The sequence below is a fragment of the Stomoxys calcitrans genome, chromosome 3, assembly GCF_963082655.1.
Source record: "Stomoxys calcitrans chromosome 3, idStoCalc2.1, whole genome shotgun sequence".
NCBI classification, from domain to species: Eukaryota; Metazoa; Arthropoda; class Insecta; order Diptera; family Muscidae; genus Stomoxys; species Stomoxys calcitrans.
Window position 1 is genome coordinate 1,091,096 of NC_081554.1, and position 27,854 is coordinate 1,118,949.

At 39.5% G+C, this 27,854-nt stretch overlaps 7 protein-coding genes across 12 annotated transcripts in view; 1 reads left to right on the top strand and 6 right to left on the bottom strand.

The window, feature by feature from the left end:
- Positions 1–27,854, top strand: part of LOC106083834 (1-phosphatidylinositol 4,5-bisphosphate phosphodiesterase classes I and II) — a 125,182-nt gene that overhangs the window by 44,428 nt on the left and 52,900 nt on the right. For all 6 annotated transcript variants that reach the window (XM_013247089.2, XM_013247087.2, XM_013247091.2 and 3 more), the window contains exon 2: positions 3,539–4,033. In XM_013247089.2, coding sequence (XP_013102543.1) covers positions 3,944–4,033 — 90 coding nt within the window. In that variant the 5' untranslated portion in view covers positions 3,539–3,943. The remainder of the gene's footprint in view (positions 1–3,538; positions 4,034–27,854) is intronic.
- On the bottom strand, positions 4,097–5,033 carry LOC131995920 (lectizyme-like). The gene has a single exon (XM_059365232.1). It carries the CDS (start codon positions 5,001–5,003, stop codon positions 4,188–4,190), a length of 816 nt encoding a protein of 271 aa, XP_059221215.1. The 5' UTR covers positions 5,004–5,033; the 3' UTR covers positions 4,097–4,187.
- On the bottom strand, positions 8,069–8,963 carry LOC106083837 (lectizyme). Its single transcript, XM_013247095.2, is given in 2 exon segments — positions 8,069–8,516; positions 8,519–8,963. Coding segments are annotated over 2 exon segments (795 nt in total). The 5' UTR covers positions 8,919–8,963; the 3' UTR covers positions 8,069–8,121.
- LOC106083838 (lectizyme-like) lies at positions 11,005–11,909 on the bottom strand. Its single transcript, XM_013247096.2, has one exon. The coding sequence runs from the start codon at positions 11,887–11,889 to the stop codon at positions 11,071–11,073; it is 819 nt and encodes a 272-aa protein (XP_013102550.2). The 5' UTR covers positions 11,890–11,909; the 3' UTR covers positions 11,005–11,070.
- On the bottom strand, positions 13,577–14,472 carry LOC131995919 (lectizyme-like). Its single transcript, XM_059365231.1, has one exon. It carries the CDS (start codon positions 14,434–14,436, stop codon positions 13,618–13,620), a length of 819 nt encoding a protein of 272 aa, XP_059221214.1. The 5' UTR covers positions 14,437–14,472; the 3' UTR covers positions 13,577–13,617.
- On the bottom strand, positions 17,404–18,413 carry LOC106083836 (lectizyme). The gene has a single exon (XM_013247094.2). The coding sequence runs from the start codon at positions 18,365–18,367 to the stop codon at positions 17,549–17,551; it is 819 nt and encodes a 272-aa protein (XP_013102548.1). The 5' UTR covers positions 18,368–18,413; the 3' UTR covers positions 17,404–17,548.
- On the bottom strand, positions 23,042–23,955 carry LOC106083831 (lectizyme). The gene has a single exon (XM_059365230.1). It carries the CDS (start codon positions 23,918–23,920, stop codon positions 23,093–23,095), a length of 828 nt encoding a protein of 275 aa, XP_059221213.1. The 5' UTR covers positions 23,921–23,955; the 3' UTR covers positions 23,042–23,092.

Sequence of the window (27,854 nt, forward strand, 5' to 3'; positions counted from 1 at the left end):
CATTCTGTTTGTAACACATCGAAATATACGTCTAAGACCGTCTGTCTGTCAATCGTCGTTATGACATTATTCCACCACTACCTTAATTGCAAGGATCTCCGCTTTATACACTGCAGTGGTCGGGTAACCTTTTCGATATCACCAGTTCTAGATCTTTAGAGTACACCCCAAAGCCCACCTGATCATCTAGTTTGGAACCATCCGTAAAGAAGTCTATGTACCAGGGATATCATAGTTCCTATCGGTTCTATCATGAATGGTGGTACAGTACTTTTTGTCAAAAACCGGCTCAGGTAGGGTGTAATCCACACTGCCTGGAACATTGGATATTGTATCAAGGATAACACAGTGTCCGTAGCCGCCACATGACCAATGAGAAAGCTTCCTTAACCTCACGGCAGATCAGATTGTGTCGTCCTCAGTGCGGCTGTGATGAAGAAACAAGCCATGCTTTGGATCCGGTTGAGTATTGAACGGTAGGTAGACTTTTGAAGCGTCGTCCACACCATATAGCATTATAGGTCTGACAACTGCAGTATATACCCAGTGCATGACGCACGATCTAAACCCCCAACTTTTGCCAATGGCCCTCTTGCAGGTGTATAAGGCAATAGTTGCCTTTCTTGACCTTTCCCAAATGTTGGATTTGAAGTTCAATTTCCTGTCCAGCAAAATAATCTGGTATTCTATTCTGTTCTGTAAATAGAACATTCTCTCCTGCCAAGGAGACAGGTGCCATTGTAGCTAAATTTTATCTCTTGCGAAAAAGAACTAGTTCTGTCTTGCACGGATTAACGCCCAGACCACTTTCGGTTCCCTGGCTGTTACACGTAGAGCTTCCTGAAGTATATCTCTTAGAGTTCTGGCAAACTTTCCCCTAACCGCAATTTCCACGTAATCAGCGTACGCGATCACTTTTGCACCTTTTTCTTCCACATACAATAATATATTATTAATGGCTATATTCCAAAGTAGCGGAGACAGTACACCTCCATGAGGTGATCGTCTGTTGATCCATCTTTGTAAATCCACAGATCCCAAGGCTGCTGTGATGCATCTTTTAGTGAGTAATTAATAAACTTTCTAACGGTAGAGTTGATGGCTATAAACTCCAACTCCTTCATGAATGACGCCGGTTTTACATAATTGTATATTCCTTGACAACGTGAAGGGCTGTTTCTGTGAATATCCATGCTGCTGCCGAGACACGCGACCTTCAGGGGTCTTTGCCCTAAGGTATGTTTCTATCAAACTGTCTTCGGGTATGTTAACCCGAAGCCTTTTGGATTGACGCAGTTCGAGTTAAGGGCTTGGCGACGAACGTGAAACAGTCGGTAGGACGTCGAAAATGCTATGGGGTGATTCGGATCGTGACAGGACGAGGTTATTTCTGAAAGGAGGTAAGAAAGAGGTCAGTATAGCTGTTGGTATCAAAACGGGATGCTATGGACTACGATCTCACTTATGCAAAATCGGTGCGGCAAGTGATAGCATGTGTAGGGCATGTGGGGAAGATGACTTTAATTTTTTTTTTCATTTCCTCTTTTTTTTACTTTATTTTGTTTCAACCATATTAAATTTCATTTGGTATCATTTTATTATTCTAAATGTTTATTTTTTAAATATTCATTTTTATTTATTTATTTTTTATATATTATTTTTCTTTTCCTTTATTGTTTCATCATGTTATAGCCCCTGCATAAACCGATATTTCCAAAAATTTGCCGAGAACACTGAAATCTCTTTATTCGTCAGTTTTTGATGGCATATGAAACTTAGATTTTTCTGATATTGGTCTGAAGGCTCATTAAGGTTTTTTACAACATGTTGCAAATTATAAGCGAATTTCTAAAGTTTCTTAGGAAAAAAATTGTTTTCCTCTTTCGATGTCAAATTCCTATGTCCCAATTCCTATGATGCTTCTTACTTGCCTTCTTACAAAAAATATTCTATTTTAAATTATTTATTCGGTTTTAGGTCTGTTTTTTTTAAGACAAAAAGTATTCGCCCCACCATGCAAATCTTGTACGACAATCACTGAATTGCTTTAAAGGAGTTTTAAACCCTTAACTATAACGAAAATGGATAGATTTTAATTTAATTTGGAGGGAAAAGACAGAAAATGTGAAAGTACATGCCGCAGGGATTTTATACACAAAATATGAATCACTTGTCTCCGTATGTGGGTGGGAGGGTGGGTGTGGCAGTGGGCTCCGGAATTTGGCTCTGCCCTATCACCACATCACTCTCATTTGTTTCCGTTTTAAGTTGAGCGGAAATTGTTGTGGGAAGGTAGAAGGAAGTCTAAGCGCAGCTAGCAATGACATTGCTGCTGGGACACTGCTGTGTGCTCTGCTCTGGGTATATGACAGCAGCGAGGTGAGATGGAGCAAGGCGGCGAGAAGAAGGAAAATGCGAAACTATTGCGAAATTAAGGATAAAACATAATAAAATCACGGAAAAGCAATTTAAAAAAGTACGTTAGAGTCCTTGCCATTAATGTGGGGATTTTGTCGTTGTTATTATTGTTGTTGTTGTTGTTGCCGTTGTGGCTGTCGCATGATTATTATACCTATGGATGTGTAAACGTTTGTAGGTTTGTACGAAACGTACATCAATGTTAAAATGTTTACTTAACGTTGTTCGGCATTCATTCACTTTTTTGCTGTAGCTGTTGTTGTTGTTTTCATTGTTGTTATTATTTAAGTGATGTTAATGCTATTGCTGGTTGAGGGACAGCGGGCGCAGAAAGGGGCAGATGACAAGAAAATCAATGGAGTCATTTTTCATTGTGTTCTTTAAATATATGGGGCGTTTTAGCGAAATGTTATTATTAAATTTTTGTGTTTCCCACCCCTCCCCAACTCCGCTGATGGCATTTGTTCTGCCTGATGTTGGGCGGTGGTAGAGCTGCTGCTGCTGCTGCTGCTGGTGGTGGTACTTTGCAGAAGCGCTTTACTCGCACAGGTGCTAGCGTGTTGGCACTCACACCCTCCCGCATCATTAACGACCATGAAAAATGATTTTATTTATGGTAGTCCTGCCACACACACATACACACACACACTCACGCATTCCAAACACAATTTGGTACACCTCGTCCTCGCCCCGTTTGAGGTGATGTGTGTGTGTGTGTGTGGGGAATTTGTTACTGACAACAAAGCCTGATGCTGTTCAGCTTTTGTGTTGTAGTCATTACTCTCGAAATGCAAAATAGGTTTTAACAGAGGAAATTTAATTATTTTTATTAAATGTTCCGTTGGCCAAAGCGGTGGTGGTGCCATTAAGTGCTCTTCTGGAACATTTTAAATTGTCAACTAACAACACATAACCTCAGTCACTCTTCCACCCGCAACGGATATTGCTTTCACATACATACACATGCACGCACACACAAATACAGATACTCGATCATAAATGGAATGAATGATGGCAGTAGCTTGAAAAAGCAACGATTTTTGGTTTTGTGATCTCTTTTTGGACCGCTTTTCAGGAAATGCTAATTAACACATATTTTTCTTCTCTTTTTCATTTTCAGATCACATATGGAAATTTCTCCAAACCGACAACAACTCATTCAGACTATGTAAATAGCCATCGCCCCACCAGATACGGATACAGATACGCAACTGTACCGCACCATACGGGGGAGATCAAGTGATCGCCAAAGTCACTTCCAGCCACGGTTCCAGCAGAAAAAGGCCGACATTTGCAATTGTTTCGCAACCAAAGTGTGTGTGCCGATACCTGCTTTGCATTGACGAATGTTTCGTAATGGTGCTCTTGGACAACTGAACACCCTTAGTGAACTGAATCCAATCGAATCGAAAGGTGCCAAGAGTCCAAGGAAAGCCAACTGTACACTTGATATTTCTTTTTGTGTGCAGTGCTGCATTTCAGATCACTTGGCTATTAACGGAATTTTTTGCATTTTGCAGCAGAAATGTTGAATTCCGGCACCTACGTATCTACAGGGCCTGTGGAGGTGTCGCAGGCCCTGCAAGATGGAGAAAAATTCATAAAATGGGATGATGTAAGTAAATCCACAAACATGTAACTTAACTATTACCAATGAGTATTCTGTACGAAGAGGAACTTGTTTTTCAGTTACTGTATTAAATTTATTTGAATAGAATTTGAAAACTTTGCCATTTAAACGTTGGCATTGTTTGGCGGGCGGTACTAATTTAGGGTTTAGCACTCATTTTTTCGGCAATCCAATCCTTGTAGGAAGAGACATCAGTGTAGACCGATGGGTACATGGTGGCAGCACAGGGAACATAGCCCCAGGAGACCAAGCCTACCAATTCGTAACCATCCTTGGTGTCCATGACCAAAGGACCACCGGAGTCACCGTTGCAGGAGCCATCGGCAGTACCGGCAGTGTAGGAGCAAATGTTCACTTTCTCCAAGGGGGCATCGAAGGGTAGGGCAGCTTTGCATTCGGTGTAGCCAATTACGTCGACGTCCAATGTCTGCAGGGTGTTGGGCAACCAACCGGAATTGTCACGTCCCCAGCCGAAGAGCTTGCCGCGACCTACTTGTTCATATTTGCCGGAAGGCAAGTTGATGCTGGCAACGGGGGCAGATCCATCACGGGACAAGGCATTCAAATCGAAAGCCTTTTCGATGTAGATGAGACCAATGTCGTTGGGACCAACATCGCCACCATAGGATTCATGGACATATTGGAATTTTTTGCCATTAACCTGGCGGATTTGAACGTCAGACTCATCATTGCGTTCGTGTAAACCGGCAACCACCTCGAAATCGGAGTAGATCAAGCAGTGACCAGCAGTCAGAACCCAGTGTTCATCGATGATGGAGCCACCACAGAAATGGGATCCCGACTTCAAGGAGACAATGAAGGGAGCCTCGCCTTTGGTAGCGGGATGACCATTGATGATGCGTCCTTCGGGGAAGGCGGGACGAAGCACTCCATCCAAACTGGCTGCGCTAACGCAAGCAATGACCAAAGCAGCAAAGGCGACGAACAACTTCATTTTGATTGAATAGTTGGTTACACTATGTTTAGACTGGGTCATTGGCTGTCCTTATATACCATTTCACATTGCAAAATGCAGCAACACTTTTCAAGTGCCCGATAAGTGGTCATGATCGATCGCTATCTATCGGCATTAGCCAGAAACTATTGCAATAATATAATTACTGCATGCTCGCCTTTTTGTTTCAGTGCGATCATAGAAAATCTTGAGTTCCCATGGTACCCTTTTGTCCGGAACTTCTTATCGTAGCCCAAACAAACCCGTTACAATAAATCACTTGTTAATCTTGCCCTCTCCATATATCACAAAGAGGAAAAAAACTCATAGAAAAGGGCCATATTACAGCTTAACCCACTTATATGACCATTCTTGAGGGGTATTATTGCAAGTACACCTAATCAGTTGAAAACTACTCAAGGAATTATTTGAAGATTAGAAACGACGTGGGAATCATTTGAAGATAAAGAACGACAAGGGAATTACTAAAATTCCTTGGGTGCATGGCTTTCGCTGATTTTCTTATCACTTGTCGGTCAAGTATTTTCGCTTTGACTTTGTGGGAAATTTCCAAATTATGTGTCAGGGCATAACTAGCAACTGCAAAAGGCCGAAGTAAGCAAGAAGGGAGTAACAGGAGAAAAGATATAAAATTGCACCTCCTCTTAAGCATCAACTCCTGTTCTGAATTATTTTCCAATATTTGTCTAAGATCCAAACAAGTAAAAAAGGGGTTATGTTGCCGGACTATATGTGGGTAGGATTCGATCTGAGTTTTGGAGGTCACAAGTGTACTTTGCAAACAAAATTTCACCCATATCGGATATGAAAATTTATTCTTCTTGGAGCTCAAGAAGTAAAATCGGGGAATGGTTTGTATGAGCGCTATATCAATTTATGCGTTCGTACTTATTCGTGCGGATATGTTCATTGCTTCGAACGCTATCGTAATTTCGGCAGATGGATGAACGCGCATGGCTAGATCGTCTCAGATTGATCAAGAATATATATACTTTATAGGGTCTCACATCAATATATCGAAGTGTCGCCAGCTAGGTTAATAAACCCTCCATCCTATGGTGGTAGGTATAACGATATTCATGGCCATCATTTCAAGTCGATCTGGGTGCCACGGAAGAACTTCATTTTTGATTAGTAATATCTTCCTGTGGATATACTACAAAGCAAAAAAACATAATCTGATCTAGGTATTTGACTATTTGACCCACTTATGACTTTAACACAAAATGCTCTTTTTATGAGTACATAGAGGGTGATTAACGGCTATATAATAAACTAAAAAATCATGAACGGCGTGAGACTTTTTAGTTTATGGGGGTTTAATCCAATATTTCGAGATTAATTTGATTTTCGTTCAGCCAGTTTATTTTGAATCAATCCTACTTATCATGCCATATGTGCAAAGTATGGTCCGAAACGTTTCACCGTCTGAATCTATTTTGAATACAAAGTAAAATTGTATGTGAGCTCATGCTAAGACCTCCAATTATTTCATTTTGGTTTCTGTCTGGAGAAAGATTTCGCCCAGGAAGATTTGGCCCAGTTATACTTTATTAGGGCGCAGGGTATAAGCGTCATTCAGTTTGTAACATTTGATACGTGAAGTACATTTATCGATCCAACATCTGCATCAAATACCATCCAGAGCCCCTAGAAGCCCACATTGTGACCTGATTGAGCTTAAAATTAAACGAACGCTGGTGCACATTCACGCTCACCCCAAATAAAGACCTTCCTGGGCCCTTAGAAGATTCAATCATAACGTGATTGCGCTATTTATATTTTAAGTTGTTGTTGTTGTAGCCACATTTTCATGTGAAGGTGGCGATCCTCGCGGCGATCCGGTCCAAAGAACCGATCGCCGCGGGAACAAGGTGATCATTGGTTATTTAAAGGCGCCAATAACTCGCTTTGTCATATCGAGCATCATAGGCACTCAGTATTTGTGCAAGAGCCGGTGCCGCCCGGCCTCTCCGCTGATTTTCCGCGACTGCCGTTGCAGCTATCTATCCGGAACCTGTGGACGCGCCCGGAAGTTCTATGAGCGTGGAATACTAAATTTGCCAGGAAGATGGCAAAAGGTTATCGAACAAAATGGCAATTATATATTTGATTTAAGTTCATTCTAAGTTTTATTAAAAATGCATTTACTTTCTTTTAAAAAATCCGCAATTACTTTTTGGGCAATTTGAAGCGTTTGTCATATATATGACAAACGCTTCAAATTTCGCAAAAAAAAAACAATCAATCAATCACAGCTTAGGGATTTGCTATGTGGTCCAAGGGCTTTCCAGAATTTTATAAGCAACCTCCAACGTATTGAAGGAAAAAAGATATTGGCAATTTTCGAATGTATTGGCGATATCAGAGAATCTTCACTTGAGTCAATAACTGCTTGGGGGTTTAGTATATGTACCAGGGGCCAATACATATTTTTTCCTTTAATACTTTGAGGATCGGTTATCGAATTTCTTAAAAGCCTTGCATCCATTCAATAAATCTCCAAGCTGTTATTGAAGCACTAGTTTTTCAGTCCGCCACAGTGGGCTCATTTTTCTCTCAGGTGAAAATTCTCTGATATCGCCAATACATTCGAAAATGGCTAATATCTTTTCTAATACTTTGGGGATTGGTTTTAGCATTCCTGGAAAGCCCCTCGTCCATATAATAAATTCCCAAGATGTGAGTGACGCACTATTTTTCAGTTCGCCACAGTGGACACATCTTTATCTAGAATATCACTAATATAAATAATAAAATATGAAAATGGTAAATAATGACTTCATTTTAATATTTTTTTGGGAAATTTGAAGCGATTCTTTTTTTTGGGTTTTTTTTATTTACTTGCGGATTTTGGAGCTGGGATCGTTTTTTTTTTTTATTATTGAAAATTTGCTGTTAATTTAATAACAGAGCTCTGTTAACGTGTTAACATTAAGCTGAAAATTTTATTGGTTTGTGTCCCTACTAGCTGAATTCATCTTTACCTTGCGGGACATGTATTATTGTTTCTATTAATTTCAACTCTTTGGTATAATTGCTATCTCTTAAAAGAGTATTTTTTATTTTTATTTGTTTAAACATTCATTGGACTACATTATAGAAAATGTATTGTTTTCATTTTGTCGCCGATCCATTGCTTGTACCATGAGACGTCAGTGTAGATCGATGGATACTGGGTGGTAGAACAGGGTTTGTACCCCCAAGATACAATTCCTGCCAATTCGTAACCTTCCTTGGTGTTTATGACCAAAGGTCCGCCAGAGTCACCGTTACATGCACCGTCCGTTGTGCCAGCAGTATAGGTGCAAATATTGCCTTCTTCCAAGGGAGAGGTGATGGGTACGGCGGCCTTACACTCGCTATAACCAATAATATCCACGTCCAATGTTTGCAGGACCTCGGATAGAAATCCAGAGTTGTCTCGTCCCCAACCAAAGAGCTTGCCGCGACCCTCGATATCATATTTGCCAGAAGGCAATTCAATGCTGGGGATAAAGCATTCAAGTCAAAGGCTTTTTCGATATAGATGAGTCCAATATCGTAGGGACCAACATCGCCGCCATACAGCTCATGGGCAAATGTTTCATTGTACCTAACTTCCCGGATTTGGACATCCGATTCATCAGAGCGTTCGTACAAACCAGCAACAACCTCGAACTGAGCAAAAATTAAGCAATGGGCGGCAGTCAGCACCCAATGTTTGTCGATGATCGAACCGCCACAAAAGTGGAAGCTTGTCTTCAGGGATACAATGAATGGAGCCTCACCCTTGGTGGCAGGATGACCATTGATAATACGTCCTTCAGGCAATGCTGGTCGAACCACGGCATCTAAACTGGCTGCGCTAACGCAAGCAATGGTCACTGCGGCGAGAACTATAACTGTCCTCATTGCTATGGAAGAGTTGATAACGTTGTGATCAGTTTAGACCTTCCTATTGCTATATATACAAGAGACACACACCTGTGTGTTAAACAAAATCTATATTTATAATCTATCAAATTTGCTATTTAAAGCTATTTGGTCAGACAATGGTGCAATAAATAATTTCAAATTCTCTTGTTGTTTGACCATAAAAAACACTCTAAATGCAAACCCCTCTTTTTAAAAGACCCTTCGTAATGTATGTTGTTGTAGACCAGCCGTTGATCAACCCCCAAAAGCTGAAGAACTGCTCTACGGCTTATTCCAGCAAATGCAGTCGTAAATGTGTTACCATCCAATTATGGGGGACCGCCTCAAATACCAATATAAAATTACTGCAACAGTTTCAATCTAAAGTACTAAGAATAATTACAAATGCCCCAACATACGTTACCAACGAACGCCTACATAAGGATCTAAACATAAAAACAGTAAAGGAAGAGATTTCATCGCAATTAATGTCATATAAATTAAGAATTGACGACCATCCAAACCCCCTAGCGGCCAACTTAATGTCAAATCGGGAAACTTTTACAAGGCTAAAACGAAAAGCACCACAAGATCTAATCGCGTAAATAAAATCTTTGTATAAATATTGTTTCTTAAAATGAAATTTATGTATGTATATGTTAAATGGATTGACCACTGGGTTAATACCATCTAAAAGAAATTTAAAACACCAGAATAATGTTAAATATCAATGTTAGATAGATCGCATTAATAAAAATTACAAAAAAAAAAAAAAAAAAAAAAATTTAGAAAAAAAGGAAAATTAGAGATCGTTTTTACGATTCCGCAAAAAGATAAAGAAAATGGAATGACGTGAGTATAAGCCTATTGAGATGTACAGGAATAAGAATGGACTCCGGAAATTTTACCAAAGAATCCAACATCAAACTGATGGCTGGTAACTTATACAGATAGTGTGCTTGGGATATGGAAACAACATTTTACCCAGCCGCTAGTGCCCGACGGTGGCGGCGAAGAGGAGGATACCGCAGAACCAATCCCTGATGATGGTATAAAATGTTTACATCCTGGTCAAAATGAAGTCTAAGTAGAAGTGACCCGACTGAAGAACAACCAGGCAGCTGGAGTCGATTGGCTGCCCCCTATTTAAGACCGGAGGCGACACACTGAAAAGGCGAAGCATTAGCGATAGAAAAACGCTTACCCGAACCGTTGGAACCGCATCGCATACAGGATACTCTCCAGCGTAAAAATTGAAAATTTTGCACATGAACTTTCCACTAACATATCAAGTTGTACATGGCATAGTACCTCACAAATGTTGCCAGCATTAGGAGGGGAAAACCATCGCTGAAATTTTTTTTCTGATGGTCTCGTCAGGATTCGAATCCAGGCGTTCAGCGTCATAGGCGGACATGCTAACCTATGCGCTACGGTGGCCTCCAGCGTACTGTGAAAAAAATGAAAACCTAAAGTCAATGAAGTAATTGGGACATATTAATGCGGCTTTAGACCTGGACCAGATATTTACACTGCGCCTAATCCAGAAAAAGGTGAGAGAAGGATAGGTCAACTCTTGACAAAATGGAAAACAGATGACAAAATGACATCTCCAAACTTGTTGTCGTGGGGGTTGGAACGCTATTGGATAATAAAACAAGTTTGGATAATAAAACAAATGTTATGTCATCTTCAAGATCTTAAGAAGCATTCTGAAAGGTCTGAATCTTATTTTACTTTGTGTTGTTCAGGTTGTCAGTCCACAGTATAGGTTTGATAGGTGCCGCGTACATCTGGTCCTCTTGATGTAAATCCTCCCCAAGTTTGATCTGATTGTGACATCGGTAATGGCTTGAAAAACAGTAGTCGAGCTATGGAAATACGTACTGATGGTCAGCCCAGGTTATGGAGGAGTAGTGCCTCAAATGCTTAGCTACTGGCTATAGAAGACAGATCCTTCATTCCTTGGCTTCAGTAGTAGTATCATATTACCCATCTTCCAGACATGAAAAGCAATGAGAGTGTCCTTAGACAGGTAAAGGACGTCGAGTGAACCTACCTACTTTTTCAAATATAATCGAAATTGATGATGAGCAAAAGAAAAAACCCTCCTTTCTCATTGGGTTTTACATTTATTTAGATTGTCATTTTAGTTTTTGTATGCAGCGATAGTATCAGCTATCCATTGTTTGTAAGATGCAACGCTGGTGTAGATCGAAGGCATCTGTGTGCTAGCACAAGGGGTATAACCCCACGACACTAGACCCACCAATTCATAGCCATCCTTGGTGTTTTTGACCAATGGACCGCCAGAGTCACCATTGCAAGCACCATCAGTTGTACCAGCGGTATAGGAACAGATGTTTACAATAGCCAAGGAGGAACCGGCGGGAAGGGCAGCTTTGCACTCAGTGTAGCCAATGATGTCAACTTCCAATGTCTGCAGTATGTTGGGTATGGATGCGGAGTTGTCACGTCCCCAGCCAAAGAGTTCACCACGGCCAGTGCTTTCATATTTACCAGAAGGCAAGTTAATGCTGGCAACGGGAGCAGATCCATCACGAGACAGGGCATTCAAATCGAAGGCCTCCTCGACGTAGATGAGACCAATGTCATGGGGCCCAACACCACCGCCATACAATTCATGGGTGAATATGAATTTTTTGCCATTAACATTGCGTATTTGAACATCGGACTCGTCAGAACGTTCATACAAACCGGCAACGAGTTGAAATTCGTCCCTGGTCAAACAGTGGGCAGCAGTCAGGACCCAATGTGCATCGATGATTGAACCACCGCAAAAGTGAGAGTCCGACTTCAATGAGACAATGAAGGGAGCTTGACCTTTGATGGCAGGATGACCGTTGATAATACGTCCCTCAGGAAAACCTGGTCGTGGGATGCCATCCAAGCTGGCTGCACTAGTGCAGGCAATGACCAAAGCTGCAATGGTGACAAATAATATCATTTTCCTGGAATAGTTGATCTAACTATGAACTGGGCTAGACTGAGCGTAGCACTTTTATACCTGCGGAACTAAACTAGAGGAACCAAATTACTTCATCATCTTATGCTAGTTGCTATTCATAATATTATTGACAAGGTACCATTGCAATAAAACACTTAAATGGTAGTGTTGCTTGAAACACAGTCACTTTACAATAAAATAATTAATACCAATTTATACCACCCATAAATCTGTTGATTTGGCACAACTTAGTTCTTGAATTGTTTTTGATAATCTTACAAGTTTTTTTAGTACCTGTTGCGTGTAATGAAAATATTGCGAGCTAAACAAGCAATTGAAAAAATATCACGCCTAAGACACTTCTGAGAGTTCTTATCAAACAAAAAATTGAAAAATAAATATTGGTGGGGTCACCAATATTTATTTTTCAATTTTTTTTTTTGAAGAAAATATCCGAATCCGTGGCGGGCCAGGAGTTGTCGCAAAAATATTTACTATATTTATTTTTATCGAACACAACTGTTAGAGAATTGTTCAAGATTACCTTCTGAGTCGATAATGTTCGTCATTTTGTGCAGATCGTATTTTCCTTGGAATGATTTCGAAATTTAGCACAGATTTTATGTAGGTCTGAAATGAAAGTTGTTTAGAATCGGTTCAAGTTTAGATATGGCTTTCCTCTTTGTCATATAGACAAACATTTCGTATGTTTTTAATACCTCTGATGTATTTCATAGATTATTATAGAACTTCCATAGTTATGGTCAACAGATTTTATACTCTACACCACTTCTGTGTGGAGTATTTTAACTATGTTGGCGATGTCAAGTACGAGAAACTAGAAATTCCTTGAAAAGTAAAACGATCGACTTAGAATCACTTCTTATGTAATTCAGCCATGTCGTTCTGTCTGTTCATGTACTTTTGTGATCGCACTTGTTGTTCAATTATCACTAAATATTGCGCATGCCATGTCTGACGAATGTTTTTGAGTTTGAACAAAAATCGGTTCAGATTTAGATGTAGGCCCCATAATTATCACTATGGCGCTAATAAATGCATTAATTATTGTCCCAATATATAAGTAAAATTTCAGAAAAATCGAATCATATTTCAAATAGCTTCCTCAATATATATCGTCCCTTTAATATGCTGGAACGTTACTAAATGCAGTGTTAGGTACATTAAGTGGAGAACGAAACTGCACGAATCCTTTATTTTCTTACTGCTACTCATAAAGCCAAGCAAAGCAATGGCCTTTATCGACAGTTATTGTCGAAATTTGACCCAATGTCTTCTTCTATGAGCTGCATCTTGTGCATTGAGTTTTGTGTTTATCCGCGAATTGCCGGCTGCCATACTCTGCTTTTTTGTACATTAGCGTGGGTCATATTGTAAGGCCCAAAAAGCAACCATCAAATGGTTAACAAGATCGAGGTCCAAAGTCAAAATCAAAATTTTGACAGACTTATGTTTTTGGTCCCATATTAATCCGATATTGTCTTTAAAAATTTAAATCTCGATTTTAATCCACGTTTTCTTTGGCAAACTTTCTTCAAATACCTCATAGGTTACGATTTCGACAATCACCAAAAATGTACCGACCCTATTTCATAAGAAATTCTAGACCTCTATAGACTAGAAAATTATTTGAGCCATCTTGCCTCATGCGAAAAACAAATAAACGTTTTTTTCTCATTGGGGTTTGAATTTATTTAGACTGACATTTTAGTTTTTGTAAGCAGCGATAGTATCAGCTATCCATTGTTTGTAAGATGCAACGCTGGTGTAGATCGAAGGCATCTGTGTGCTAGCACACGGGACATAACCCCACGACACAAGACCCACCAATTCATAGCCACCCTTGGTGTTCTTGACCAATGGACCGCCAGAGTCACCATTGCAAGCGCCATCAGTTGTACCGGCAGTGTAGGAACAGATGTTTACATCAGCCAAGGGGGCGTCGAGGGGAACGGCAGCTTTGCATTCAGTATAGCCAATGATGTCAACTTCCAATGTCTGGAGGGTATTGGGTAGCGATCCGGAGTTGTCGCGTCCCCAACCGAAGAGTTCACCACGGCCAGTGCTTTCATATTTGCCAGAAGGCAAGTTAATGCTGGCAACGGGAGCAGATCCATCACGAGACAGGGCATTCAAATCGAAGGCCTCCTCGACGTAGATGAGACCAATGTCATGGGGACCAACGTTGCCACCGTATAATTCATGGGTGAATATGAATTGTTTGCCGTTAACATTGCGGATTTGGACATCGGACTCGTCAGAACGTTCATACAAACCGGCGACGAGTTGGAATTGGCTCTTGGTCAAACAGTGGGCAGCAGTCAGGACCCAATGTTCATCGATGATTGAACCACCGCAGAAGTGAGAGCCCGACTTCAATGATACAATGAAGGGAGCTTGACCCTTGGTGGCAGGAAGACCATTGATAATGCGTCCCTCAGGGAAACCTGGACGAGCGATACCATCCAGGCTGGCTGCACTAGCGCAAGCAATGACCAAAGCTGCAATGGCGACAAATAATTTCATTTCCGCTGAATAGTTGATTTCACTATGACTGGACTAGACTGTGCGCAGCCCTTTTATACTCGTGTGAACAACTAGAGGAACCAAACTACTTGGCCGACTAATACATGCTGTTATCAATTGCATTATTGGCAAGATACCTTAGTACTAAAACACTTAAGTGGTGTAGTTTGTTGTAACCAAAATCCCTATCGATTTTATACCATAAATCTGGTAATTTTCTACAACTTAGTTCATGCATTTCTTTTGATAACATTACACACTTTTTGTGGCTTGTGAACGAAAGAATGGGCAGGCCGCTACTACAAGCACTTGAAAAATATCGAATTGGCCATTACATCGCAGGCACTTCTAGGAGCTCTTATCAAAAAAGAAGCCAAGCTTCCAACCAAAACCAGCTTTTTTAATAATGTGGATAAAATGGTGCGAAGGTACGAATTAAGTCGAAGTGTACGAAACATAGGAGTTATCTCCTATTAATTACGGACGGACGAACTGTGTTGTTAAAAAATCTCGAAACTCGAAAGCTCTATTTTGATTTTGGGCTCATGATTTTTTGGATAATTTTTCTCAGAATTCGTTGTAGATTTTGATTTTGATAATCACCTGGTGGGTTTCCTCCACAAAAATTGATCCACCATTATGTTTATTACATTTTGCTAAATTCGATTCAGATTTGAATAGTAGAAACTAAATTTCCATTGAAAATTTCATTAAAGAACAGGAGATACTTCTCTCATATCAATAAGAAGCTTTTTTTATGCCGAGTCCGAGCGGCGTGCCGCATAGCGACACAACTTGGTAGATACGTTTTAACATGAGAGGATGCCTCACAAATGTAGCCTGCATTTGCAATAAGATAGGTTAGGTTAGGTAAGAGTGGCAGTCCTTTACAGACTCACTTAGACAACTTTAAGTCCATTGCGATACCACAGTAGCGACAGACCAAGACTTCTGGCGGGAATCGAACCCAAGACTCCTGCACTGGTAATGCAAGCATGCTACCAACTCGGCTACAGGGGCGCCCAAGTAAGGGGATAACCACTGCTGAAAATTTTTCCGATGTCACGGGATTTGGACCCAAGCGATCAGCGCTATAGGCGGACATGGTAGTCCTGCGGCACGGTGGCGCACATAACAAATAATTGTGGTAACTATTATGTGCTATGCGAGCCACCGTGTCGTAAAGTTTATCAAATTGTTGTGCCATATGCCAATGTTGTGACAACATGAAGAAGAAGATAATCCAAACACATGGAGAGGAAAACCAATCACACCAATATCACTTTCTGATGCTAATTAGCCATGTCCGTCCGTCTGTGTATTCACGTATTCTTGTTATCAGAATTGGGTAGCACTAGATTTTGCAAAACATCGTTTAAGATGTAGATATAGCTCCTTTCTATATCTTTCATCTGAAATGCGCTTTTATGGCTATAATAGCCGCAATCCGAAGCAGCATCATTTGCGGCATTTTGCTGCGCAAAAGCAATTTAATTCCTTATCGTTTCACTGCGTACTATTGAAGGAATTTTGAATTCGCACCCAAATTGCTGCAAACAATTCTTCACTCAGCAAAATGTTTGCTTAAACAACTGTCTTTTGTCTGCTGAACATGGAGAAGAAGGCATTAGCGCCGTTTCAATAACCAATGGTCTGCAGTTTAAGCATACATTTCTGTATGCTCACTTGATTTTATTTTATTGTACCCTCCACCATTAGATGGGGGCATTCTAATTTCGTCACTCTGTTTGTAACTCCTCGAGATGTACGTCTCAGACCTCATAAAGTATATATATTCTTGATCGTCACGGCATTTTATGTCAATCCAGCCATGTCCGTCCGCCTCTCCGTCTGTCTGTCGAAAGCACGCTAACTTTTGAAGGAGTAAAGCCGCTTGAAATTTTGCAAAATACTTCTTGTATGGAAATGAGCCATATCGGTCCATGTTTTGACTTCTTGAGCCACTACAGGGCGCAATTTTCATCCGATTTGACTGAAATTTTGAATGAGGTGTTTTATAATGATTTCCAACAACTGTGCAAAGTATGGCTGAAGTGGTGTTTTGTTATGATTTCCAAGTATGGGTGCGATTGGTGCATAAACTGATTTAGCTGCCATATAAACCGATCTGGGGTCTTGACTTCTCGAATCTTTAGAAGGCGCAAATCCTATCCGATTTCGCTGAAATTTTACATGACGTGTTTCGTTATGACTTTCAACAACTGTGCAAAGTATGGTTCCAATCTGTCCATAACCTGATCTAGCTGCCATATAAACCGATCTGGGATCTTGACTTCTTGAGCCTCTATAGGGCGCAATTATTATCTGACTTGGGTGAAATTCAACATACGCGTCAAATTTGATCTGAATAGGTCTATAACCTAATAAAGCTCCCCTATAAAACGATCTCCCTATTTTACTTTTTGAGCTCGTTAAGGACGCAATTCTTATTCGATTTGGATGAAATATTACACTATGACTTCTACTTAGGTCTCCAACATTCATTCCATTATGGTCCGAATCTGATATATAAGATTCGGCTCGGCCAAACTTAGCACGCTTTTATTTTATTTTATTTTATTTTATTTTATTTTATTTTATTTTATTTTATTTTATTTTATTTTATTTTATTTTATTTTATTTTATTTTATTTTATTTTATTTTATTTTACTTTACTTTACTTTATTTTATTTTATTTTATTTTATTTTATTGTATTTTATTTTATTGTATTTTATTTCAATTTATTTTATTTTACTCTATGGAGCAGCAGACATTTGCAGCAAACAATAGGGTCTTAAGCAGGCAGCCTGCTAGTCTGAAATTGCAAACAATTTGCTATGACAGCAAATAGTAGCAAAATTAAACACTTACAATCAGCAGACAATGTCTGCTATTATCAACAGACTTTTTCTTGAATATTGTCTCATAATTTAACAAATTTAGTATGCTATGAAACAAACGATTCATTCATGCTGTCACCACATTTATTTATCAACGGCAATAGGGGAAATCCCCTTTACAATCATTGTAACAGCGTTGTTCTTGCATTGTAAAGAAAAAATTATTTTTTTTTCGTAATTGCATTTAAATTTTATTTAGAAAATTGCATATTTAGATTTGGTAAGCGGTCATTTTTTCGTAGATCCATGATTGGTATGAGGAGACTGAGGTGAAGACTGATGGGTATCTGGTGGAAGCACATGGGGTATAGCCCCATGAAACAATACCGACCAATTCAGCGCCGGCGGGGGTGTTGATGATCAATGGACCACCAGAATCGCCATTGCAAGCTCCGTCAGTTGTACCGGCAGTGTAGGTACAGATGTTCACATTCTCAATGGGGGCAGAGCTGGGAAGGGCAGCCTTGCACTCAGTGTAGCCAATGATGTTAGCATCCAATTTTTGCAAAGTATTGGGTAGGGCACCGGAATTGTCACGTCCCCAGCCGAAGAGTAAGCCGCTTCCTTCTTGTTCGTATTGTCCGGTGGGCAACTTAATGCTGGCAACAGGAGCAGAGCCATCACGAGACAAGGCATTCAAGTCGAAGGCCTCTTCGATGTAGATGAGACCAATGTCATGGGGACCAACATTACCGCCATACAGCTCATGCACGAATTGGAATTGCTTGCCGTTAACTTTGCGGATTTGGACATCAGATTGATCGGAGCGCAAGTACAAGCCGGCAACGACCTCGAAGTTGGCGTAGATCAAGCAGTGGCCAGCCGTCAAGACCCAGTGTTCGTCAATGATCGAACCACCACAGAAGTGAGATCCCGATTTCAACGAGACAATGTAGGGAGCCTCTCCCTTGGTGGCAGGTTGGCCATTGATGATGCGTCCTTCGGGGAATCCTGGACGGAAGATCGAGTCCAAACTGGCTCCACTAACGCTGGCAATGACCAGAGCTGCAATGGCTACGAATAACTTCATTTCGATTAAATAGCTGATTTCACTATGTTAAGACTAGGCCATTCGGAGTCTTTATATACTTGCGCGCATAACAAATGTTCGCTGCCGTTTACCAAGTACTTGGCCACTTAACATTGGTCGCTATCTACGCGGCTATGCTGGCCAGAAATCATTACAGCCAGACATGTCATGCATTTTGTTTACTCCGCCACCGTATCGGTCAAATTTGTCCCGAATTCTCTTAATCAGGACCCAACGAAATGTATTCAAATCAATAAATTGTAAATCATGGCCCACCCATAAATTAGAGAGCGAACAACTGATTAGCAAAAGTTGGTGTTTTGAAGCAATTCTTGTTTTTCGGTTTATTCGTAGGTACATTTGTCAAAATAAACAATACGTCACATAATGCAATTTGTGGAAAAAGTAAATCTTATCAAATTTTCTGCTGCATTGCGAAAACTTGCCACTTCGTGGGAAGTAACCATGTAAACTCTTAAATGTTGAGAGGTAAACTTTTGAACTGGAATAGTGGCGTATAATCAATAAAAACTCGTCTAGTAGACCTCAACCACTCTGTGGACACCTGCTGTATTAGCGTAAATTTAGACTTGGATTTTATGGGCATCTAAATTGAGTCAATTGGATTCAAAATTGTGTAGCAAAAAGTAAAAAAAAATAAATCCTTCGTTAGGTTGGCACACGAACGAATTTCGCAACCGTGAGATAATAATTTTTATCGAACTGCAATACATACTAAAATTAACAATAAATTCATTTCAAAAAAAAAAAAAAATGGACACAATCTTTTATTTGTTGAACTTCACAGGAGAAAACGATTGCCTACCTTAGGGATTGCAAAAATTATTGGCACCATTTTGCCTAAATGGCGATAACCCACACCAGCACAAATTTTGTACTCACAACTGATTTTGTAGACAGCGAAAGTCGATAGGTTTGAAAAGCGCACTCGATTTTCATAAGATAATCTCAATAAAAATGCAAACAATAAAATGGCAACATAGATAGTTGCCGTCGAAGCCAGTAATTGCAGCATGATAAGTGGCTTTTCTACTGCAGTCGGTCATGGTTAGATGTTATTATTAGTGGAACATGGGCTAGATTTAACTGATAAAACTTTGTATTTATATCATCATCATGATTGTCCAGATAATGACCAATTTCATTGTTTGTTTGCGATCAATAAATTTATTGTGTTTGTTTATTTGCTTATCGAATTAAAAGATTTATATTCTCGAGCATTTGAATAAAAAGACTCGAAAATTTGAAAAGTAGCTATTACTTATGTCAAAGGCCAAAGGACGAAAGAAGTAGAAGGTTTCATTTCACAGCATTATGGTAAACATTGGTCCCTTATTTTATCAAGTGTGTCACGAATATCACAACAAGGAACAAAGAGGAGACTTCTCTTATATCAAACATAAACGGTACAGTTGCAACTCGATGGTACAATACCTCCATTTTATAGCCCAGAAAAATTTGAGTAACGCTGAACAACCCCTCCTTATATACGATATTCAGAAGCATTAATGAGCGGATAACTATCGCCGAATAATTTTTCCTGAAATGCCAGTTCTTTTCGAAGCTGTACCTTTTTTATCGCATTTGTTGTTCAAAGGCATGTCTTGCAAATATTATAACAGAAACAAAAGAAAGTCACACGGGTACTTCAATCTTATACCAAATTTTGCTGTATGATTCGTACCCTTTTTTCAAATAGGAAACCCTTAGGCCTTTGCTACCGACAGTGCTTTCAGGTCTTTTTCGTGAAGATTAGTACAAATTGAGAAAAAAAACTCGAATATCTTTCTGAAAAAACTAATAAAATTGCCACCCATACAATTTGACTTATTCATTGAGTTTTATGAATTATTTTCAATAAAACCCAGAATATTAATGAAATTTTTTCAAAGGTCAAAAGTTGAAAGAAAAATATTTGAAGAAACACGTGAAAGCGTGCTAATTTCGGCCGGCCGAATCTTATATACCCTCCACCATGGATCGCATTCGTCATGTTCTTTGAATAACTTTTTCAAATAGAAAAACACCAGTCATAGAAAAACTTCAACTCCAAAACTGCAGGCAAATCGAGTAATAATGGCACTCTCCAGAAGCTCAAAAAGTCAAACTGGGAGATCGGTTTATATGGTAGCTATATCAGGTTATATACCGATTTAGACCATACTTGGTACAGTTGTTGGAAGTCATACCAAAACGACATATGCAACTATATTGGATAAGAATTGCGCCCTATAGAAGCCCAATAAGTCTAATCGGCAGATCGGTTTATATGGCGTCTATATCAAGATATTGACTGATTTAGACCACACTTAACACAGTTGTTGGAAATAAAAATAGAACGCAACATGCAAAATGTCGGCCAAAACTAGAAGTCAAGACCCAAGGTCGTTTAATATGGACCGATTTGGCCCACTTACAATCCTAACCGTGCCGTCCGCACTCGCATTGATATTTGATTGAAATTTTAGTCCGTACGGTTATTTGAAATCCATGGTTTATGTCGATCGACAACGAACCATAGAACACCTCAACAACAACATTCGCAACGCCATTGCCAACATACCGAATGATATGCTGCAAAAAATGGACATGAATTTCAAAAATCGATGTATTCAGTGCATGCGCAATTGGGGTCGCCACTTACCCGATGTCATTTTCAAACAAGGAACCCAGCAAGGATGATTGAGAGTCCGCTTTACATGGGAGCTATATCAGGTTATTGACCGATTCGAAACGTACTTGGAACAGTTGTTGGAAGTCATAGCAAAACACTACATGCTAAATTTCAGCCAAATCGGACAAAAATTGCGGCTTGTACGGACTCAAGGAGTCAAATCGGGAGATCGGTTTATATGGCAGCTATATCAGGTTATAGGGAGGCCACCGTAGCGCAGAGGTTATCATATCCGCCTTTGGCGCTGAATACCAGGCGGGACTATCAGAACAAATAGTCAGCGGTGGTTTTCCCCTCCTTATGTTGCCATGTAAAACTTCTCTCCAAAGTGGTGTCGCACTGCGCTACGCCGTTCGGACTCATCTATAAAAGAAGGCTCCTTATCATTGAGCTTAAACTTGAATCGGACTGCACTCATTGATATGTGAGAAGTGTGCCTCTGTTCCTTAGTGGAATGTTCATGGGCAAAATGTGCAATTTGCAATATCAGGTTATAGACCGATTTGAACCGTACATAGCACAGTTGTTGAAAGTCGTACCAGAACACCACATGCAAAATTTCAGCCAAATCGGATGAAAATTGCAACTTCCAGGGGCTCAAGAAATCAAATCGGGAGATCGGTTTATATGGGAGCTATATCTAAATCTGAACCGATATGACCCATCTGCAATCCCCAACGACCTACATCAATATTAAGTATTTGTGCAAAATTTCAAGCGGCTAGCTGTACGCGTTCGACCGCTATCGTGATTTCGACAGAAGGAAGGAGAGACGGGAAGGAGACGATAGGTTCGGGAATAAATATTTCGGTGTATTGCAAACGGAATGACAAAATGAGCATACTCCCATCTTACGATGGTGGGTATAAAAACTAACGCGACGGCAGCCCAATGATTTTGATATCATATTCGTCTTCTATTCTCAAGTATCTTTCATATGAGTCCCATATCGTTCCGATCGGTTTAATATTGCCTTTAAGAGGTTTTTTTTAATGGATAGACCCTCCGGCGACATGGCGGCAAATTTTGATATCAGATCGCAAATACCTTTCATTTGAGTTCCATATTGGCCCGAACGGTCCACTTTTTCAGTTTGGTTGGTATTTTTGAGGTAATAGAATGGATCTGTCTTCTTTCCGATATCCAAAAAATTATATAAGTAGCTTGCTATTTCCAGACCATCCTACACAATCTTTTAAAATTTCAAGAAAATACTTGCAGCCATTTTGGAAAAACTTTTCAAAAAAAGTCTTTAAAATAGTCATATTTTTCAAAAAAGGAAAAAGGTAAAATTTGTTTTGGCTTGTTTTATTTACTCAAAAAGCGGGAGAAAAATGCCAGCATTAGTGGGGGAAACTACCGCTGAACATTTTTGTGACGTTCACGCCGGGATTTGAACCTAGGTGTTTGGCGTTATTAGTTTTGTTGACATCTGAATGTTTACGGATGAATGTTAGTGTTGCAAAGCAATTGACGTCAACAGCGTTTTAGCGCCAGCTCTCTAAATAAAACAAACCAAATATATGAGAGTTTATCAATCCTTTGGGCAAAACGTATCCGTGCCAAGTTTACTATATCAGATGGACAGGCACTAGCATAATCCATCGAATACTCTTGCATAAGACCGGAAAATTTTTTTTCACAAAGTAAAGACAAAATTAATTTATGTACGTATGTTACCATAGGTATACCCTCCTAAAAAACATATGACTAAGCTATCAAACGATTCCTTGTCATCAAATATTTGATTATTTTCGTGTCCTTAGCACCTCGGTAAAAAGCTTAAAATTTTATGATTTTCAGGATTACCGAATGCCTAACCAAATGGAAAGTAAGAAAATAGTTCAAAGCTTTATTTCCATTTTGCGGATATATTTTCAACGCAAGTAAAGCTGAGTCGGTTTCAATTCCAAATTAGCTGTTTGGACTTAAATTTCTGTATTGAAGAAAAAAAGAAACTCGCCAAGATTTAGTTGCATATCTTTTTTGTCCATTTTATTTATTTTTATACATCGGAATTTGGTACTGCCCTAGTTCAGAGTGTAGTAGGCGTGTTGGATCTTTACAACCCAATCGATGTAGGCAGAGACACGAGTGTAAATTGAGGGCATGTTGGCCAAGCCGCAAGGAATATAACCCCAGGAGACAATACCAATCAACTCGGAGGAAGCGTTGTCGTGCTCAATGACCAATGGGCCGCCAGAGTCACCATTGCAAGCGGAAATGCTTTGTTGCAAAGAATCGGAGCATACGTTGGTCTCATGCAATGGGGCGTTGTCGGGCAAAACTTCCTTGCACTTGTTCCATTCAACGATTTCGGTTTCCACAGTTTGCAGGGTCTTGGCAGCAGTCAGGACATACGATTTGGGTTGTCCCCAACCATACAAGTGGGTCTCACCGGAATCGATTTGTTCGGCAGCGGGCAAGGCAGCAGGTTGTACCCATTCGTTGAATTCGAATGCCTCGGAAACGTGCAAAAGGGCAATATCGTAGGGGCCAACACCACCGTCGTAGTTCTCATGGACCTTGCCAAAATCAATTTCACGGGCCTGGGTCTTCTCGTTCATGTCGGTGCGCACGTGCAAACCAGCAACAGCTCCCATACCTTCGGGCTTGCTGATGCAGTGAGCAGCTGTCAAGATCCATTGTTTGCCAATGATGGTGCCACCACAGATGTGCGAGTGTTTGGCATAGCTCCTGCTCAATGACACAATGTAGGGGGCGGCGTGTGGGGGGGCATCTTCACCCTTGATGATGTAGCCAGTGGCAAAACTGGGCATCAGCTTTTGGGCAATGTCCCCAAGACTGCTAGCCTGGGTGCAGGCAACGAAAAGAGCAACTACAAGTAAGACCTTCATGTTGTTCGAGAATACTGATATTCCCTACCATCCATAGGAGCTATTTATATTTGGAGCACACCTTATTAGTGAGCGAACGGATTAAATGCGAATATTGATTTACAATCAATCGCCAGTACTCGGTCCGCAGATTGGCTTATCGTTTTAGTCAAAGTTTAAAAATTCCCATTCCCATTGGTGAATTGTGATAAACTTATGAATTATTGCCTTTATCGCTCTATGCTTTCACTATCCAATGGATTATTTCTTCCAAAACAACAAAAGCTAACAATACGTAATAAATCTGCAATTGCCAAAAATAAATAAAAAAAGTCAGAAAAAAGTTTCTTTATGCTTCATTATTCCGATAAGAACGTATAGAAGACGTCATTTTCATACTTTCAGATTTCCCGAATTAGCTTTGAGTCCGAACAAGAAGAAGAGATTCTATTAACATTAGCGATATCACTGTTGTTCGTCCGTTTATCCGAACCTTGAAACTCCATATCTAATTGCGATAATCCTCAAGGCGTGGGCTTGCACAACAGATTTCAGTTAGCCAGGCCATGAAACTCGCCAAACTCACCAATGTTGAAACATTTAAATATTTTCCTTGGCATCACCTCGGTGCACATCAGATATGACACTTAGCATTGATATTCTACGCCGTCCGGACTACACCTTAATAAGGAGTGCACATATGTATCTTTGAAATAAATATGAACTCGATAAGTCGTGCCTAAATTGCGTGAAATCTTCATTTCTTTTAGCCAAAAAAATATACAGCAAAGTAATGGTGAAAATCATTGATTAGTCTAGTTTTTTTTTGCCTGTTAAGGCGACGATCATTTTCTTCACAATTCCCAATCTATTCTTCCTTCGAGACGAGCTAAATGATCAAAGAATTTTGCTTTACTTTTCCATGATCATTTAGCTCGTCTCAAAGGAAGAATATAATGGGAATTGTGAAGATGATCTTCGTCATAACAGGAAAAAAAACTTTAAGAATAAAATTCGTCGGGATGCTGGGATTCGAGCCTGGACACTCGAAGCAACAGCGAGAGCCGCTGTCGTTGTCTAACATTTGAAGCTATTGTTGTGTCAATGAATTCGATTCGATTCACACCTAAAAGTATCCGATGAGATTTACACCAAGAATCAAATCGCGTCATACTATGGTGGGTGTTGTGGTATTTTCTAGCTTTACTTATCCGTTGTAAAATTCTTTGATCATTTGATCTCGAAGGAGGAATTGAATGGGAACATTGATTTTCACTGCGAAACAAAAACTTCATACTGAAGTTTAGAAACAATTTCAAAAAAAGTATATATTTTTTATTATTGTTGGTAAACTTTCCGTTCTTTTTTTTTTGGAGATATTTCCAAAATATTTCGTCTTAGGAGCAAATTTCATGAGCATTTCTCCTTTATATTTAGTAATTTGCATTTGTATTTCAATCAAATTTTATTTAAAGAGAATTTCATTAATTTTTGATTTTTTTTTTTTGAAATTTTCTCTTTAGAAAATAGTAATTTTGTTTGAAACACAAATTGTTTTTTGCAAAGGGGATCGTAGGGGATATCGAATACTAAAACAACATTTTTAACAAATTGGTTTTCCACTGGATATTGTACAGTTTTGGAACAGTCGTTGGTTTCTGCTCCAAAAGTGAACAATAACCCATAACCCTCACATAACTGTTTAAGATCAAATATAAGAGCAAAACAATATTCATACCTATAACTCAGCTGTTATTGGTTTGAATAGACGAAAAACACATTTCACATCTCCCAAATTTTATTGTTGAACTATACTTTCGCATTTATTTTGGAAGAAATTTTTTTTTTTGAAGAGCTTATAAAACACTGTAGATTTTTAATATATATTACTTTGCGCTTTATTGGCAATATCGCTAAACGATTGTGCAGTCCTTTTCACCTCCCTTGTAACGCTGTGCTATTTTGTTTATCTCGGAAACTATATTCACACATTTCAGTGACAAGTCAATACAAAAGTTCATCATTGTTGCAGAAGCAACGGCAACTAGCCATGGACAAGCAACCGCGATGAATAACTCTTTATGCCAAGGACAACAGAAGGTCACCGCACAAGCCTGTATATGTACTGATATGTGAGTGTATGTATGAATGTGTGTGACCATTACCTAGTATTGATTGAAACCAAAAGGGGGGGAGAGAAAGAACCATTGTTTCAAGTAAAGCTTCTCGTACGCATTTTGCGCTCTACTGAATAGCAGTTTGTTGGTTGGAACCGATAATACGCAACCACTGAAGTGGACAAAAGCAATTTATTGGATGGCAATACCTGGGGTGAATCCTTTCTTCATCATCTTCCAGGTGAAACGAAGCTTGCCAACATTGTGCTATTTAAACAATCCCCAATGCAGATGTTTGTTGCATGGGGGTCACATTGGCTCTTAAAGGCGTGCAAATCTGTTTAAAGTTTAATTGAACATTTTGTAGTAGGTTTCGGTAAGACTCGTATTGCCACAGCATCATTATTTAATTATTTGATTATCACTTGCTCATAACATACATAGAAGTTCATTGGACTCTAAAAAAGGCGTCTGAACAACTGTTAGGTATGTCTACTCCAAATATTTGGCTAATTGATTGATAAATATTTTCTCTTTTGTATATATTTGAATACAAAGTCGGCAGGAATGTCATTAAAGTTTCCATAATAATAAAACTTTTATAAATTCTTGCACATGGCTTTGAGAATTTAGCGTTGATCAAGCAAGTGGAAGCCGTGCAGCATTACCGTTGTACCACTTTAGTATCAGATTTGACTTTCCTCTGTGGCACTTTTCAAAAATCATTCTTTTATTGTGTGTTCTCATTTAAGTGTCGTGGCACATATGCTCGAATCCTAGCGTAAGCATTTGACATATAATCCAGATGTGATACTCTCCTCACTTCTGCTGGGGACACCTCTTTAAATAGTTTACGCTCGACTATAAAATAAAGTATATTTTTGTGAGGCTTAATCTTGAATGTTTGCAGGAATATTTTACAATAGTGTTATTCTCATGCCTAAAGTTAATCTAAGTAGTGATCCTGTATATATTTTTTTGTGATTCTGTATATTTATTGTGGATCGTAAGGCCGTTCGGATGCTTTTTAAGTACCCAGACAAGAACGTAAAACTTTTGTACAAATGCTAAACAAAGAGCCGTTTTAAGTTGAATCGGACAGCAATAATTGATATGCGTAAAGTTTGCATTCCGTTCCTTGATGGAATGTTAGCGAGCAAATTTGAAATTTACATTCTTATCAATTATGTTCGAAAATAATTTATTTGGAAATTTCGTTCCTGTCTGTTAAAAGCTATTTAAAAAAAATTATGCAACTTTTCCACGATGCACAGTGGACCACGACGAAAAAATTGGAAATAATTCCACAACTTTATACATGTTGATCTGAGCGGTAAAAAATGTTCTAGACATTTGTAGAGGAGGACATAGGTTCGGTTAGGTTGAAAAAAGGGTGCAGATATTAATCTGTCCCATGCCAATATATACATACACGTAAGCCAGTAATCGGCTTGTTGTGCGCTAAAAACTATAAAGTAACCTCGAAAAAGAAAATCCATGTTAGGAATTCCGTTCTACTTACAAAATCTTTAATTGTTTCCATGCCACGCCCTTAAGTTGTTTTATGTCTGGTATTGCGTCTCCACCTAAGTTCCGGTATATGTTAGACGCGAAAGCCTCGCCTTCTCACGATCTGGATCCCCCCATTGGATTTTCGCCGTCCTACCGACCGTTTCGCTTTTCCACAGGGTTTGCATGCGCATTCATCGGCCACGCTCTTAACTCGGACTGCGTCCACTCGAAAAGCTTCGGGTTAACCAAGTTTATTGACAGCAGTTCTCTGGCCTTCACCGCCAAATCGTCTGCCCTTTCATTCCACCTTACTCCGTTATGGCCCG

Coding starts and splice junctions, on each gene's coding strand:
- LOC131995920 (XM_059365232.1), bottom strand. CDS start 5,003: ATGAAGTTGTTCGTCGCCTTTGCTGCTTTGGTCATTGCTTGCGTTAGC.
- LOC106083838 (XM_013247096.2), bottom strand. CDS start 11,889: ATGATATTATTTGTCACCATTGCAGCTTTGGTCATTGCCTGCACTAGT.
- LOC131995919 (XM_059365231.1), bottom strand. CDS start 14,436: ATGAAATTATTTGTCGCCATTGCAGCTTTGGTCATTGCTTGCGCTAGT.
- LOC106083836 (XM_013247094.2), bottom strand. CDS start 18,367: ATGAAGTTATTCGTAGCCATTGCAGCTCTGGTCATTGCCAGCGTTAGT.
- LOC106083831 (XM_059365230.1), bottom strand. CDS start 23,920: ATGAAGGTCTTACTTGTAGTTGCTCTTTTCGTTGCCTGCACCCAGGCT.